We start from the raw sequence: 17329 nt of genomic DNA, 5'->3' as shown, positions 1-17329 counted from the left end.
AGCTCTGTGAGTACTCAGTCAGGGCTAGGGCTAGTATGTGTTGGGGGGCATCTTGGGTAACCTTCCTCGTCCTGTGGTGCTAGATTATGCCTGTGGCACTGCTATGATTGTGTTGTGCGCTGACCCTAGATACACTTGCTACACACACACACACACACACACACACACACACACACACACACACACACACATATATATGGATTGGGGGGTTGGGAGCATGTGGCAGCATCTATAGGTATAGCAGCCCCTTTTTTCGTTTTTTGTGGTGCTCCAGCAAGCACTCTTCTACCAACTAAGTCCCAGACCAGGAAAGTCCTTAAAGGTATGGAGGTTTCTTCTGGATCTGAAACTAACAAGTACCTTGTGAAATTGTTTGGATAACTGGGCTTGGGGCCCACCAGTGAGGCTTGAAAAATGCAAATGTGCATTGCCTGCTGAGTGTGAGTGGCAGGAGTGTGGGGCATGTCCCTTAACTGGTTAACTCTATTTGGCTTTGTGTTTTTCTGTTTAGCTCACTGCATTTGACAGAACAAATACTGAGACTTCAAAGATTAGAGGTAAGTCCAGACCTTTGCTCACAGTCATCCCATTTGGGCTTTCTCCCTGAGAACAACTTCAGAATGCTGAGCTGTTTTTTTCTTTTTTCCTTCCAAAGCAATAGAAAAGTCCGTGGTGCCTTGGGTCAATGACCAGGATGTCCCTTTCTGTCCAGACTGTGGAAATAAGTTTAGCATCCGGAACCGCCGTCACCACTGCCGCCTCTGTGGGTCTATCATGTGCAAGAAATGTATGGAGCTCATTGGCCTGCCCTTGGCAAGTAGGTGATATGACTGTGGGCCCTGGACCCTGATCTCTTTTGGGACTAGTGAGTGTGCCTAGGCCCTTGGGACCACTTGTTTAATTAATGGCCCACAGAATCTTCCTTCATCTATTTGTTGAGTTTATGAAGCCCACTACAGCCTAGATACTGTGTTAAGGCCCAAGGATATATTACAGCTGGTGTGCTTTTTTTTTTCTTTTTTTCAGAAATGGGTGTTGGAGCCCCTGGAACTGGAGTTACAGATGGTTGTGAGCCACTATATGGGTTCTGGGAACTGAACCTGGGTCCTCTGCAAGAGCAGCAAGCACTTATGATACATCTCTCCAGTCCAGAGATGTTTTTGTTGTTGTTCTTTTTCTTTTTTTTTTTTAATAGTTTGTTTATTGTTTTTTCTTTTCTTTCTCTGCTGCAAGACCAGGTTTCTCTGTGTAGCTCTGGCTACCCCAGAACTTGATCTGTAGACCAGGCTGGCCTCTAACTCAGAGATCCACCTGCCTCCCAAGTGCTGGGATTAAAGGTGTGCACCACCACCCAGCCCTTAATTTTTTTTTTAAAAACAAGGAATCAGATGAAAACTATCTTAGGCTTTGTGGGCACACATGGTCTCTTCCCTTTCCTATTAGTTAAAAAAAAAAAAGGAGCAACTTCTTAAAGACCATCTGGGTGTGTACACATTTGGGAGGCAGAATCAGAGGGTCCCAACATGGTTAGTGTCAGCCTGGATTACATATTGAGGCTTGGTCTCAAACTAAAACCAAACAAGCAGAGGTGAAGCTAGATGTAGTAGCTTTGTAACCTCAGCACATGGGGAGCTGAGGCTGGAAAACTACTGTAAGATTGAGCCTGGGCTACAGAGTGAGATGATCCTGTCTCAAAGCAAAAGTAAACAAGAGTGAAAAACATGCTTAGTTCAAGAGCTATACACAAACGGGGCGGAGGCTCGACTGGCTCACAAGCGGTTATTTGAACACTTCTAGTCTGTAAGGCAGTGCTTGTTTCTCCAAGGAAACCTAGCAGGCGAGCTAGAGACTCACACACAATTGCTTCATCAGGGAGAAGCTGAGCAGCTCTGGGTCAGCTTTGCCTATAAGTGCAGGTGAGGTTTTGGGTCAGAGGATTTGAAAAGTGAGCAGTGGTTCTTTTCCTCTCCTTATGATAAAATTTTCAAACATCTCAGTGTCATACAGAGAGACTAATGTGTATGGGAAGTGCAAGTGCCATGGAGGCTCCAGTGAAAGGAAGCATGGAGGCATGGGGTCCACATGTGATGTCAGAGGAGTGCCTTGAAAGAGAGTGGGTTGTTAGCATTCTAGGCCGAGTAAAGAACATCAAGGGGGCCTGGTACTCAGTCCCCAGGGAGGTGAGCTGAGTAGCTGAGGAGGGAGAGTTGCTATGGGAAATGTGCGGGGCGTGGGTGAGACCTGGAATAACAAGGCTGCAAAAGTACAAGTGGACCTGATGCTCCAGTGCTTTGCAGATCTGCTGCTTAGACACTGCTGAAGGAGGGTTGGGGTGCAGCTCAGCGAAAGAGCACTGGCCTAGCATAGTCAAGGCTCTGGGTTCCAGAGCATGGGTCAGCAACACAAAGAGTTCTATTAGTGTGCACACTTGGCTATGAGGCTTTGGACAACATGGGGCAAAGTCACTTTTTGTCTGCCTAGTTCTTGTGTCTGCTTACTTTACCTTGATACTTTCTTTTCTCCCTGGGACCTACCTTTCAGGATGCTGCTCACCTTTCTGCTTTTGGGCTTTTTACCTGGGCAGATGCTATCAGGGGCCTTGATGGCTGTATTAGGGCTATGAGTATAAGACAGTTTCTTCCCAATAGTTGCTGATTCACAGGGCAGCTCTGTATATATATATACAGCTGTTGGACAGGGAGAGGGAGGAGTGTGGCTCCAAATGGATAATGGGAAATGATATGAAGGGCAGATCTTTGCTTCCTAGGGGGTGTGTATCTGAGCTAAGCTTGGAAGGGGTGAGCACCACGTTAGGGACTGGTGGGAGGGATACAAAGGAAAGTCTCTGGAGAATGTGGGTTGTGTGGAGAAATGGGGCAAACAGAGGAAGTGAGCATGGCATGCCAGTTTAGGATTAGTATTGCAGGCCCCAAAGACAGGTCACAACAGGCTGTTTGGACCTGATCTGCTTGGCAACAGCATTCTTTTCGAACCAGAGTCTAACCCCTATGGCAGAGGAGTAGGTCCTTCTTGTCCAGAAGTGAAGCCTGCTCTTATTTCCCAACTCACATCTGTGGCCTGAGTGCTGCAGTCGCAGGTGGTGGGATAAGTGGCACCGAGGGGTCACTGCTGCCTGTCTGTTATGGTTTGTAGATAAGCTCACCAGTGCCAGCAAGGACTCCCTGAGCACCCATACCAGCCCCAGCCAGTCACCTAACAGTGTCCATGGCTCCCGCCGGGGCAGCATCAGTAGCATGAGCAGTGTCAGCTCAGTCCTGGACGAGAAGGATGATGACCGCATCCGCTGCTGCACACACTGCAAGGACAAGCTGCTCAAGAGAGAGCAGCAGATGGACGAGAAGGAGCACACACCTGACATCGTGAAGCTCTACGAGGTGACGCACGCCAGGCAGATCGGGCTGTTTGCTGTACTCCTGCCTGCAGGTTCTAGAGAGTGCTCTGGGAGGTTGTTCCCTTAAGTCACTTTCAGTTCCCGCCCAAGGCCATGGGGTGACTTCCCAGCTAGGGCCCTGGGTGAGTCAGAGTCTGTCATCCTGGGTGTGTGGTAGCAAACTCATTTTCCTACCTTCCCTCACCCACCCGAAAGGAAGGAGGCCCAAGACAAGCAGGGAAGAGTGGTTGTCCTGTGCATGCCAGGTTCTGTGCAAAGACAAGCTGGAGATGTAGTGAACTGTGGGCTGCAAGGGTCCTGGGAATCCCACATGGGAGTTTTGGTTTATCAGTTTTAGCTGTTAAGTGTTTTCAGGGCCTGTATGTTTTCTGCCTGTCAGCTGAGTCTCTTCTGAGTCTCAGATGCCTTAGTCTTCATTGCCTCCAGTGACCCTGGAGCACCTAAGTGGAGGCACACTGAGAGGGAGGCAAGGGAATGTGGCTCTGTGGTAGACCTCTTGCTGTAGGTTTCATCTCCAGTGAAAATCACATCTAAAATCAGTTGGTACACAAGAGGAAATAGAGTGTGTAAAGGACATCTGGACTGGATATGGTGGTATATCCCTTTAGCCCCAGCACTTAGGAGGCAGAAGCAAGTGGATCTCTGTTAGTTTGATGACAACCTGGTTTACATAGCAAGTTCCAGGCCAGCCAGGATTGCACAGAAAGACACTATTTAAAACAGAAAAAAATAAGCAAATTTAAAAAGAGGAAAAAAATCTGGGAATGAGGGTAGGCAAGCCTCCTAATGACCAGGTGACACCTGTGGGCTGAGGAGAACTAGTTTGGGAGACAGGTGGGGAAGTGAAGGACACTGGGAGCAGGGATCAGCCTGGGCAGAGGAAGTTACTTGAGCAAAACTCTGAGCCAAGGAAGAATATTCTCAGTGTACACTGGACGGCCATCTGCAGGTCATATTTACCTACTGTTTTGAGGAGAGCCCTGGCAGTGCCATGTGCTGGTAGCTGGCACCACCTGGCAGAGAACACAGTGGCTGATTCCTCTTCCCCATCTAGACACATTGTACTCTGGAAGGTTGCCTCTCAAAAACATCTAGTCAAAAGGTCCACCTCTGTTCTTTCCTTCCTGCGAGATTTTCTGTTTAGAAAATAGTCTACCCATAAGGAAACTAACAATAACAAAACAAAACAAGCCAGTGTTTTAAAGGGGGCCTTTTGTTGATGTCTCTAGTGTAGCTTGGCTTCTGTGTCCGAGTTCCTGTCTTCAGTGTAGCACTCACTCCTTCTCTTTTGTTCTTAGAAACTACGACTTTGCATGGAGAAAGTTGACCAGAAAGCTCCTGAATACATCAGGATGGCAGCATCTTTAAAGTAAGCCACTCCTCTCTGTTTTTCTGACTCATTGGTGGCTATGATCTGGCTGGTGAGGCCAGTTCTTCACTAGATGAAAATGGAGATAGAAATCTTTCTACTGTTTTTTTTGTTTTTTATTTTTTCCTCTTTGGTGCTAAGAATGGAACCTAGCCTTGTATGTACTTAGCACACGCTCTAGCACTGGGTACTCTCCTGCCAAAAAAATAGAATCCTTTTCCCCCAGATTTTAGGAGATTAATGTTAATATGTTCATCAGTATGTATTTGGTGCCAGACCGCCTCTTTGGTTTTTTTTTTAATTTTTTTTTTTTTTAAGATTTATTTATTTAGGCCAGGCGGTGGTGGCGCACGCCTTTAATCCCAGCACTCGGGAGGCAGAGCCAGGTGGATCTCTGTGAGTTCGAGGCCAGCCTGGGCTACCAAGTGAGTCCCAGGAAAGGCGCAAAGCTACACAGAGAAACCCTGTCTCGAAAAACAAAAAAAAAAAAAAGATTTATTTATTTATTATGTGTACAGTGTTCTGCTTGTATGGATCCCTTCAGGCCAGAAGAGGGCACCAGATCTCATTACAGATGGTTGTGAGCCACCATGTGGTTGCTGGGAATTGAATTCAGGGCCTCTGGAAAAATACCCAGTACTCTTAACCCCGAGCCATCTCTCCAGCCCTCCATACTGCCTCTTAAGCTCCCAACCCCCAGCCTCTTCTGGGAGCACTTAAAGGTGTAAAGTTGAAAATAGAATCTTAACTCTGACTTCTCACATTTGTGCATTGGTGGACACCTGTTTTTGTCACATGATTTTTGAAAATACACATAACTGTCCATTTCGTACCCAGCCTGCCAAGGTGCCTCTTAACAGTGCGTTGTAATGTCAGGCTTATAACAGGTATTTCAAGCACAGATGGTACACAGCGGCACTGGGCAAATGCAGGCTATCTTACACTTTTCCGTGTACAGTTAGTTCAGTGATGTTATGTAGTATAGTCACAGGGTTGTCTGGTTGTCGCTGCCATCTGAGTTGCAGGTGTTCTTATCACTCTGGCGAGTAGCCTCACACCTGTGAGCAACTTGCCCTCTTCCTAGCAATCACTGATCTGCCTGGATTTGCCAGTGTGTGATACTCCATTATAAATGGAATTACATGACCTTTTGTGTCTGGCTGCTTCTACGTACATCAGTGTTTCCAACATTCATCCATGTTGTAGAATTGTCCTTGTATTAAAATGTATAGATTTATTTATGAAGTTTGCTTATTCATTCATTCATTGTCAATTGATGTTTATTTGGGTTCCCTCTCACACACTTTAAACTGTTGTGGTTAACACAGTTTTTTATTTCTGTTTGTTTTTGAGATAAGTTCTTATGTAGTCCAGGCTGGTCTCTTTGACCTTTTGATCTTCCTGTGTTTACCTCCAAGTACTCGGACTACAGACATATGCCAACATGCCTGGCCAGGAATACTGCACCTTTCATAATTGTTTGTGTGTATGTACGAACCTGTGTGTGTTTGCATAGGAGTATAACTTATGCTGGGTTTTAATCATAAAAACTCTGCATTTAACTTTTTGAGGATGCAAAATTATGTTCCAAAGAACTTTGTGGATATATCTTTGTCCTGGCATTTTATAATTTTGTTTCTCCACAGTCTGGCTAACACTTGTGGCCACCTGTTTCTTACATACTTATTTAGTGTATGGGGTGCATCTTGTGTATGATGTGTGTGTGTGCTCTTGTGTATGAATGTAGGTTCATGCATCCATGGCTAGTGCTGCCTTTCTACATTTTGTGATTTTCCCTGGGGACAGCCATTGCTGAGCATATTTCCAAATGGTTAACTTTCAGTGCTCCTCCAGGGACCATCTTTCCTGGGTTTTAGGTCACTGCATTCATTCACTGAGCAGATGCTTCATGAGCACTGCTAGTTCTGTGCCACATACTGTTCTCCCTTCGTTCTTGTGACTGAGGCAGTGGACAGAGACGATAGTGCCTATCTTATGGACCATCCTCAAGGGAGCAAGTATTGAACTGGCTAACTCCAGCCGTGACAGTGCTCTGAGGGAGTAAAATTGATGTGAGGAAGTGATTTCAGGCCTCAGTTAGCTTTTTGATTTTCTGTGAGCCACCAAGACAGAGCTTTAGTCCTAGTTAGGAGTCTGAGACACGATCCTTGGAGCTGAGGTATTCAGCATAGCAAGGTTCCACTTAAAAAGAAAAACAAAATCCAGAGTTTCTCTGTGTAGCCCTAGCTGTCCTGGAACCAACTCTGTAGCCCAGGCTGGCCTTGAACTTACAGAGATCTGCCTGCTCCTGCCTTCTGAGTGCTGAGATTAAAGGCATGGGCCATCACTGCTTTCTTACTTCCAGTCTCCTGTTTTTGCAAATTTTATGGTGAAAAGATGATGAAGCCACTGTAGTGAATCCCCTGATGATAGAACACTCCCATATTGTTTTCTAGTCAGAACAGTTTTATACACGGTAAATTTGGTAATGCTTACTTAAGTTATAGCTGCTTCCCATAAAGAGTTGAGTAGCTGGTGGTGAGGCTGGTTCCAGGTGAGAAAGCTGCTGAGCTGTTCTCATGATCCAAAAGTTCATCACCAAGCATATGGAAAAGAAAAGCTATAATTATGGTACTTGGGTTTCAGCAGTCTGGCAAGGTTGGGTGACAAGCTTGCAAATGAATAATTACAGCACTAGAGTTGACGCTGCTGATCTGAGTTAAGCTGCATCTGGTCTCTTCTGACATCCCCTCACCACCCTGGGCAGTTCATCCCTATATGGAGCAGTTGTTTGTGAGAGTCGGGGCCGGGCGGTTGACACAGCTCAGGAGATCCCTGTTCACTGCATAGTTACTCCTCTTCAGCAGTAGCTGAGTGTGAAAAGCCACGTGACTTCCAGCTTTCGTGTAGTTTTATTGGCTCATTGACTGAGTCACTTTATATCTCCTATAAGATAAAGTGGACAACTGCTCAGGAAAAGTAGTCAGAGAGAGCTCAGCTGCATTTGTTTTGTTGATGAGCCTAAGAGCTGGTCTTTGCGGGCTGGGTGATGCTCAGCAGTTACTGAGTGCTCTTCCAGAGCACCAGATTTAGGTTCCCAACACCTATGTTAGGTGGCTCATAACCTCACAACCTCCTGTAACTCCAGCTCTAGGGGATTTGACACTTCTGGCTCCCACAGGCGTATATACTCACACCCATACACATATGTAAAAATAGTAAAATAAATCTTAAAAAAATGGCTTCTGCTTAATTACTACATCCCGAGGTATTGATGCATTATCTCTATGAGTCTAAAAGCCTTAGGATTAACCATCTATGTCTGAGGATGTAAGCACTGTGCTCTCCAGTTAGCACCATGAAACTTAGGTCAAACCTTTACGATTTCTCCTTAGTGCTGGGGAGACGACCTACAGTCTGGAGCATGCCAATGACCTTCGAGTGGAAGTGCAGAAAGTGTACGAGCTAATAGATGCTTTAAGGTGAGTTTGCTAGGTCACGTTTCTGCTGCTGGTTAATGGGAAGAAGAAGGTGTTTTGATAAAACGGTGAGTGGTGGGCAGCAGCTTTGGGCTAATCTAGAGTCCTAGTGACGGAACAGTGGAGGAGGGAAGGTGCCTGCTTTGCTATCTACTATAGCTCTGTAACTTCTGTGCTTAGGGGTGGGGTGCAGGTCAGTAATAGAGTACTCGTCTAGCATGTACAGTGTCCTGGGTTCCATCCCCAGCATGCAGGGGATCAGAGAAAAAGATTTCTGATGTTCATTAGTAATAAATAAGAGCTGCTGTACTACCCGTGTGCCTGTCCTCGTGGAACAGGACAGGGTTAGCACCTCCATTTCATAGGAGAGGAGCTCAGGAACCCAGGATCTTTGGGTGGCTGCACTCTTGAATATTTTAAGGCGGTGACAGCAAGACATAAAAGTATGGGTTGTTAGTTGCCACACCCTGTGTTCACCTGTGAAACCAGGCTTTCCTATGTTGCTGCTTCTGTGGCCACACATTCATCTGTGCAGTGCTAGAGGAGCCAGAGGGTAAAGAATGGGCCTTGCTATGAGGAACACTTCAGTTTCCTCCGTGTTCCACATCCTCCTGGTACCAGAACCTGGCAGCTCTAGAGACTTCACCGTGTTTCCGAGGCTGGCAGCACCCATCACATTGGTGCCTTTGTTCCAATATAGTAAGAAGATCTTAACCTTGGGCTTGAACCAGGACCCTTCACCACATCCAAACACTTTGCGGCTACAGAGAATGATCAGATATTCAGCTACACTATTTGTGCAGGTAAAGCCATGCTAGGGTGACATAAGTGTGTGGCTTGCTTGTTTTTTGTTGGTACATTTATTATTTCTTAAAATTATGAATGCTACATTTGGAGAAAAAGCTGAAACCTAGGTAAAAGTAAAGATATGTTTTAAAAATTATTAAACATTTTGACAACTTCATACATGCATACAGTTATTGTGGTCATATCACCCTCATCATCCACTCTCATCCCCTCCATTCCTGTTGACAACTTTGTCCCAGCTAGTCTGCCTCCTGCTTCATGCCTTTTATTCTATGTATGTATTTATGTTCGTATGTATGTTTTTTATTGTGTGTGTGTGTGTGTGTGTGTGTGTGTGTGTGTGTGTGTAGTGTTTTTTAGATTTTCTTTTTAGATTGTGTATATGTGTATCTACATGTAGGTTGATGCATGTGTACATGCAGGTGCTGCAGAGCCCAGGGAGGGCAGTGGATGCCCTGGATCTGGAGTTACGGGCATTGTGAGCTGCCTGATGTTAGAGCTGGGAACCGGATGCAGGCCCTCTTCACTCCTGAGCCATCTCTGCAGCCCCAATTTTGTGTTTAAAATAGCTTTTAATCCTACGTCCCCAATACAAGTGTTCTTCATTCTGGTATATTTTCTCTCTTAATTCTTTTCTCCATTTACATTTTCATATGTACCATTTTTAATTAGTTCATTGCATTCGTTTTCTCGTTGCTGTGATAAAATACTTTAAACTTAAGGACAACTTTATTTGGGTGACAGTTTGAATGTGTCATGGCGGCAGGAGCTTGAGGCAACAGGTCATGTATCTGAGTCAGGAAACAGAGAGAGATGAACACTGGTGCTCAGCTAGCTCTCCTTTTTATTCACTCTGGGAGCCAGCTCATAGAACAGTGCCACCCACACCAGAGTGGGTCTTCCCGCCTCAGACTTTTTTGGAGAGACCTTATGGACACGCACAGAGGTGTGTTTCAATTCCAACCCATTCAAGTGGACAAGGAAGATCAAGCCTTCCTTACATACCTGCAAATCTGTATCGTTTTAACCACTGAATCTTCTGTGCTTGATTGCCCACAGAATGCTACTTTGGCTCTGTCTGCTGTCCTCTATTGAACCAATTCATTTTAGTTGGGGAGTTGGTGGAGTCAAGTTTTTGCTGCTAGTGGTAGGGGACTCTTTCTGGGCCATTGGCTAATGGTTCAGGAGCAGACTCAAGCTTGGTGACTAGATCTGAGTTGCCTTTTCCTACCTCTGATGTCCCCTGCATTGTTGGAGTCCCTGGATGACTTGGGTGAAGTAGCTCTGTGAAGACTCCTCTCCCTGGCAGTTGTTTCCTGCTCAGATCGTCTGAGGAAGGCCAGGAGTCCTAGAAATTTCATGGATTTGCTGAGCCTGTCGTCAGCTTCTTGACGTTTCATGACTTTAGGCCTCTAGGAGGGAATATTTCCGTTGGTAGAATGTGGTTACATAGCAAGGGATCAACAACAAATTACCAAAGCATGGGGTGTAGTAAACAGTATGAAGTACTAGGGAGCGATCTGAGTGTGGTAAATAAGCACAGTGGTGGCAGGCAGTGCTGGAATCTAGGTGGATGTGGGAAGATGGGGTCGAAGCACAGCCTCAGGAAAAGCTGTCACAGTCCTGGGGATATCTGGAGAGCTGATGTAATCGGCTCATAAGGAAAAGGCAGCTCCATGTGAAAGGTGACTACCAGTTAGCATGAATGTCCTTCCTGTCAATGGACAGAGTGCCTTAGCTTAAGCTTAAGTGTATAAGGCGTAAGGTCAAGCCCAGCCCACCCCACCCCAAAAAAAACCTCTTAAGTGTAAAATTGTCTGTTACTATCCTACAGGAAAAGTTACTGGGGTTGATGTCACTGCCAACCAAAGAACAGTTTGAAGAACTGAAAAAGAAAAGGAAGCAGGACTTGGAACAGAAGAGGACCATGGAGAGACAGGTGCATGGCCCCCAGGGGTCCAGTAGCTGTTGCTTCCCTGCTCTCATATCCCACCCTCTACTGCTGAGTCTCCTTCTCGAGCTGGCTTCTGCTATGGCCTTAGAAAAATAGTTGTTTTTCCTGCTGATGCTCTCCTGCCTAGACCACCACAAAGGTTGGCAATTTTCCCTCTGGTAGGCTTGCAGGCAAGTTCCAGAAGACCTTGGAATGTGCACTGTTCATCTGAAAACAGCAGGTGTGGTGGCACATGCCTGGATCCCAGCCCTCAAGAGGCTGAGACAAGAGGATTTTGAGTTCCAGACCAGCCAGGGCTATAGTGAGGCTGTGTCGTTTACAAGAAAATGAGGGTGCTGTTTCACAGTTTGGTGATAGAATGCTTGCTTAGCATGCTTGAGGCCCCAGGTTCTATCCCCAGCACCACAGAAAAACAAAATGAAAACAAAACAAAGTGTACTTTAGCATCATCTGAAATGCTAGCAAGAGTGGCAGTCTTTGAAAGTTTAAGAAAAGTGTACAGCCAGTGAAACTCAGCTGGAGGAAATCTTCTCAACTTACGTTTTATTTTTGAAAATCTAAGCCTGTCCTCCTATGACTTCCTCGTTTCAGCAGTCGAATTATGCTAGTGTTGTGGGGACCATGGAGGGTGGCAGGCAGGGAGGACTGCTGGCTTGGGGACCATGGTGACGCTGGTGGTGTGTGCTGTCTCTGCAGGCTGCTCTGGAGTCCCGGCGGAAGCTGGAGGAAAGGCAGAGTGGTTTGGCATCTCCTGCAGCCAATGGGGAAGTGAGGTCTCTCCGAGGCATCCCTGCCCCCTTGCGAAAAGCTGAGGGCTGGCTCCCACTGTCGGAAGGTCAGGGACAGAGTGAAGACCCCGACCCTCTCCTCCAGCAGATCTACAACATTACGTCCTTCATCAGGCAGGCCAAGGCCGCAGGCCGCACGGATGAGGTGCGCACACTGCAGGAGAACCTGCGGCAGCTTCAGGACGAGTATGACCAGCAGCAGACGGAGAAGGCCATTGAGCTGTCCCGGAGGCAGGCTGAGGAGGAGGAGCTGCAGCGGGAGCAGCTGCAGATGCTCCGGAGACGGGAGCTGGAGCGAGAACAGGAGCAGTTCCTGGCGTCATCCCTGCACACACGGACTCGTGCGCTGGACCTCCGCGAAGTCATACCCTTCCAGTTGGAGCCCAGCCGCGGGCCTCACAGCGATCTGGCCTATGCCTTGGACCCAGCTTCCTCCCCAGTTCTTGGCAGCACTGCTCCAGACACCCTTTCACCTGGCTCAGCTCAAGCACCCGTCCACTTGTGGTCCGGCCCCCCAGCCCTTGGTCAGGAACTGCTCCTCGAGAGCGCCGAATCACAACCGAGTGAGAAGACCTCTCTCAACCCGTTTGATGAGGAAGATCTTTCCAGCCCTACAGAGGGTGCTGCCAGCCCGGCTGCTGTAGAGGCTTTCCCGGGCCCTGCAGCTGCTCTCACCAGAGAATACAATCCTTTTGAGGAAGATGCTGAGGAAGAGGAGGGGGCAGAGCTGGGGGTAGGGAATCCCTTCACTGACTCAAACAGTGCAACACCCAATCCCTTTGATGAGGATGACCACCCCAGGCCTGCCAGCCCACCTGCCCCTGGGAACCCTTTTGAGGAGTGCCCCTGCACCAACCCCTTCGAGGTGGACAGTGACAGTGGCACAGAGGCTGAGGAGCACATCGAGGAGGAGCTGCTCCTGCAGCAGATCGACAACATCAAGGCTTACATCTTTGACGCCAAGCAGTGTGGTCGAATGGACGAGGTTGAAGTGCTGACAGAGAACCTTCGGGAGCTGAAGTGTACCCTGGCTAAGCAGAAGGGGGGCCCTAACTGACAGCAGTGGGCAGGAAGCAGGCAGAGTCTTGGGCAGCAGGGTCCCAAGGGGGAGGAGGAGATGGGTGGGTATCTGGACACACAAGGCTGAGGGGTGGGAACAGTAGTCTCTTGCTGTGCTCTTAGAGTCGTTTCCACTACAGTTTAACAAGAACAGAAAACAAATCGGCATTCATTCGCTGGTTTTTCTGTATTATTATTTTTTTAACGAAGTGTTCCCTTTTCAGGGGACTTTACCATTTTATTCCTGAGATACAGTTCAGTGCAACTGTTGGGCCAAGGCAAATGGCTCCTGCGCACCTCTTGGTCCGTTTCCTGCTGGCTGTTCTTGGTCATGATCAGTATTATAGATCAGCCCTTGACAGGCCCCTTTCTGTAGGGGCTCTGGCAGAAGTCCCGATTTGGCTGCTCCCCTTCACCACCTCCCTTGCTTGGGCTGTCTCCTGGACACTTAGGGAGATGCTGCTATGAAGGGAAGTCTGGACCCAGGAGGACCAGTGCCTCTTTATGGATGGTGGGGATGTTGCCAGTATTGTCCCTTCTCAGTTAAAGAAAGTAGTTTCCAAGTGCAGGGGAGTCAGTGTGAGCTTGATTACGAGACAGGAGTGACCAGCTTTTTGGTGGATGTTGTGGTTTGGAGAAGACTCTACCTGGGCAGTTGTCTGTCCCTGGAAGCCTTCCAGGCTTTGGCAGAATGACTGCTCTCCAGGTCACACTGAAGGGCCTGTATGTGGTTTGGGAATCTGACCAGGAAGCTTCTGTGGAGTATTGGCAGGAGATGGAACACTTCTGAGTCGGGGGATACATTCTAGTAACTTCCAAGGCTCTCCAGTCAGCCTTCTTCACTGTGGTTCATCCTGACCTGGGAAACTGGTGAGATGTTTTCTCACTACTTTGAGTACTAAGAAACAGGAATATTTGACGCACAGCCTCAGATCATTCCACAGTCCTGAAGCACTTGAATTCTGATAGGGACAGAAAGGGAAGTTATGTACTATAGTGCTTTGGTTTACAGAACAGATGGGTTGACAGATGACATTGTAAGATCCTGGTGTGCTCAGCTCTGCATACTCTCTGCAATGATGCTCTTTAGTTAATGGCAATAATTGACCACTAGTCACTTTACCCCTGAGCCATGGCTTCTGTTAGTTATTGGTGTATGAGCTGAAATTCTTTTGTCACATTCTGGTGAAGATCCATCTTGGTGGTAAGAATGGCATCTGGGTGCAAAGATCTCTGTTTTGGCAGCTGTTCATTAGTACTTGTTGGGGCTTTGTCCTGCTTGGGGCTGTGGGAAGAGTTGGAGAGGGAGGGTAATGGGGGACCCTTTGGGTTCTGTCAGCAGATGTTTACTGACTGATGAGTGCATTACCAGTGCCAGTCAGTGGCCAGCTCTGTTGGTGTCATGGGCTGTTCTGGGAGGTGGGCAACCTGGCATCCATGTTTCCTGGGGCGGGCATCTTCTCTTCCTAAGGCCCAGGCTCTAGATGCTGTTGCCCTAGGATTCCGGGCATACCCAGCCTATCCACCCTGCTTGGACTGCCTTTTGTCTGACCGAAGAGGAGGCAGCTCTCTACACAGAATGAAGCTGAACACTGGTTCCCACTACCACTTCCTGACATAGATCAGGTGTTGAGGGCAGTATGGCTGTAGACATTGCTTTTCTTATGAGACAAGGTTTCTTAATTAGCTGGTGACTAAATGTCCTCCTTTCCTGAACTCACCTTCAGGTAGCAGCAGTCTGTGACTGAGAGCATGGAGAAAACAAATGCTTTTAGCAACTATTTTTTAAATATCAATTCATTGAATATTAAACCAAGTAAACTCAGATTCTAGAGGTTTCACTGACTTTCTCATTGAATTCCTCTTTGGCCATACTCTGTAAGTCAGACATGACAGGGGAGACTTGCCTACCCTTTGTATCACTTCCTAGAATGTATGTAGGTCAAGGTTGGTTTGCAGAGGGAGTTGGCCTATGAGTGTAACTACACAGTGTATCTCATGTGAACACTTCATGATTCCAGAGGCGCTTCACCTGATCAGTAAAGGAGCACGTCCTTGGTAGAGAGTTGGCAGATCTCCTAGATGGAGGTCATGTTCATCTGTGGAAGGGCTTCTGGTTTTGTCCGCTTCTAACACACTAAGGACCTAGAGCCTCACTCACCACACTTACCGCTCATCGTGTGTTTGTTGTCAGATGCTGAAATGTCCTAAGTCATCATGAGCCAGGCGACATAAGCCATAGGCCATTCCATTCAGATTGAGGAGTTGGTCTCTGTACTAGGTCAGACTAGAGCACGGTGTGTTGGTAATCATGGTGACTGTTACCTTGATGGTCATTGATGCGCATGCACTACACTGGGGCCTTGTATCAGAGGCTTTTATTAAAAAAATAAAATAACATGTATGTGAGTCTTTTATTAAAAAATAACATTTGTGGCTCTGTGTGTGTGTGTAGCTAGAGTTTTCCTGCCTTGCCCACAGTCAGGACAAATCTCTGTCACCCGCCAGTCCCACAGCTGCTCAGACCCAACCAAGTAAACACAGAGACTTATATTGCTTACAAACTGTATGGCCGTGGCAGGCCTCCTGTTAACTATTCTTATATCTTAAAGTAACGCATTTCTACAAATCTATACCTTGCCACGTGGCTCGTGGCTTACCAGCATCTTCACATGCTGCTTGTCCTGGCGGTGGCTGGCAGCCAGTCCTTCTGCCTTCCTGTCCTTTTATTTCTCCTCTCTGTTAGTCCCGCCTATCCTTCCTGCCTAGCCACAGCCGATCAGGTTTTATTTATTGATCAATCAGAACAACTTGACATACAGACCATCCCCCAGCACAGCCAAGTGCAGACCATCTCAGACACCTGCACTCAGGCCCCTGGTCCTAATCATCCTCTATGCGGACCTGCTAGGTAACGCCACAAAGAACCCAAGAAGGGCTCCCACAGGACATACAGAACATCCCACAGCATGTGTGTGCTTAAAACATCCCTCCATCTCCCTTTTGTAGTGTGTATGTGCATGTGCACACGCAAGTGTTTGCTTGTGTACACTAAGCCTTGGGTCTTAGTCTTAGGAAAGCTATCCGCCTTCTTTTAGGCAGAGTTTCTCATCCTAAAGCTCTCCAATTAGGCTAGACTGGCTGGTCAGCACGTCCTAGGGGTCCTCATCTTCCTCTCCCCAGCCCTGAGATTACAAATGCATATCACCATGCTCAACACATTTGTGGGTTCTGAGGATCAAACTCAGGTCCTTGGGTTGCAAAGTGAGCACTAAAGGAGCTGTTTTACACAAACACAGGCCAGACCCCTGTCCAGTCCTATCATCCCTGTTTCCCACAGAAACTGAGGGTTTCTGGCAATTGTGTGAAGCTGGCCTCTTAGAAGCCTTGTCTGTGTCCCCTTCGAATGTACTAAGGACACTTTGCAGTCCTAGCCCCACTTCCACCAGAAACAGGGGCTCAGAGAGGTGGGGAGCCTGGGACTGCCACATTTCACACTTACCCCAGCTCTGCCAGCAGGTCTCTGATGTGTTACTTGACAGAGGACAATATGAAAACTCATGACTCACTTTGCCGTCAGTACCAGGGCAGGTTTAGGTTGGCTCAGGAATAGTGGAGGAGGGCTCTGCTACTGTGCCAACCAAAAAGAGAGCAGATGAGCAGTCTAGAAAGAAGCTGGGTACCAACTAAGCGGGTTCTACAGAGACTTCGCCTGGGGCCTGGGTGGGGAGGGTTTGTATCCAGTACTCAACTGTGGGCCAGAGCTCAGTATGATTGGGGGTCACCTCACTGAATCTTCCCAGCTAACAAGAAAAGCAAGTGGTAACACTGAATTGCTCAGCGTCGTCTCTCTGGGACCCTGCCCAGGCCTGTCTGGTTCAGGACCCCAAGCTGTTTGTGTGGGACGCTGGGTTTCGTGTGGATGCAGTGTCATCTATGACTGGACTTCAAGACCTGCAGCCCCCTCAGGAGCCTAGCAGAATTTTAATCACTTCAGAATTTTAGGTCAGCATTTCTGATCTTAGCTGAAATGTCTTTTGGAAGTTGTCACTCTTCTTAGAAGCAGCAGCTGGACAGAATGAAAACCAGTAACCTTCCTTGGAACCGCAAGGGGACTGATTTGCAGGGCTTAATGTCCCCCCAACATCTGGAGTGGTGAGTCCAGAGTCAGCCAAGAGCTGATGACTGCAGCAGAAGCCATGACCGGTCGGAGTACCAGCAGCAGTTTGGCGTGTGGTTGCAGGGCTGTGATTGAGGATAGGGCCTTGCACATACAGGCATGTGCTCTACTACTGGGCTATATTCCTAGCTCTATCTTTCAGGCAGGGTCTTACTGCGTCCCCTGAGCTGGCTTTTAATTCACTTTGTAGCCCACGCAGGCCTTGAACTTATGATCCTCTGTCTCAGAATCACAGGTCTGCATGACCAAACCTGGCAGATAGCCTTGTCGAGTCCCGGAGT

At 47.6% G+C, this 17329-nt stretch overlaps 1 protein-coding gene across 3 annotated transcripts in view; it reads left to right on the top strand.

The window, feature by feature from the left end:
- The window catches only part of Rbsn (rabenosyn, RAB effector), a 55532-nt gene extending 40264 nt beyond the window's left edge, over window positions 1-15268 (top strand). For all 3 annotated transcript variants that reach the window (XM_042273677.2, XM_006972554.4, XM_042273676.2), the window contains exons 5-12: window positions 512-557; window positions 656-817; window positions 3154-3395; window positions 4711-4781; window positions 8177-8263; window positions 8961-9063; window positions 10902-11006; window positions 11718-15268. In XM_042273677.2, the coding sequence (XP_042129611.1) occupies window positions 512-557; window positions 656-817; window positions 3154-3395; window positions 4711-4781; window positions 8177-8263; window positions 8961-9063; window positions 10902-11006; window positions 11718-12866 (1965 nt within the window). In that variant the 3' untranslated portion in view covers window positions 12867-15268. The remainder of the gene's footprint in view (window positions 1-511; window positions 558-655; window positions 818-3153; window positions 3396-4710; window positions 4782-8176; window positions 8264-8960; window positions 9064-10901; window positions 11007-11717) is intronic.
- The last annotated feature ends 2061 nt before the right edge of the window (window positions 15269-17329 follow it).

This window comes from Peromyscus maniculatus, chromosome 3 (assembly GCF_049852395.1).
Source record: "Peromyscus maniculatus bairdii isolate BWxNUB_F1_BW_parent chromosome 3, HU_Pman_BW_mat_3.1, whole genome shotgun sequence".
NCBI lineage: Eukaryota > Metazoa > Chordata > Mammalia > Rodentia > Cricetidae > Peromyscus > Peromyscus maniculatus.
The sequence above is the reverse complement of the archived record's forward strand: the minus strand, read 5'-3'. Positions and strand labels throughout refer to the sequence as shown.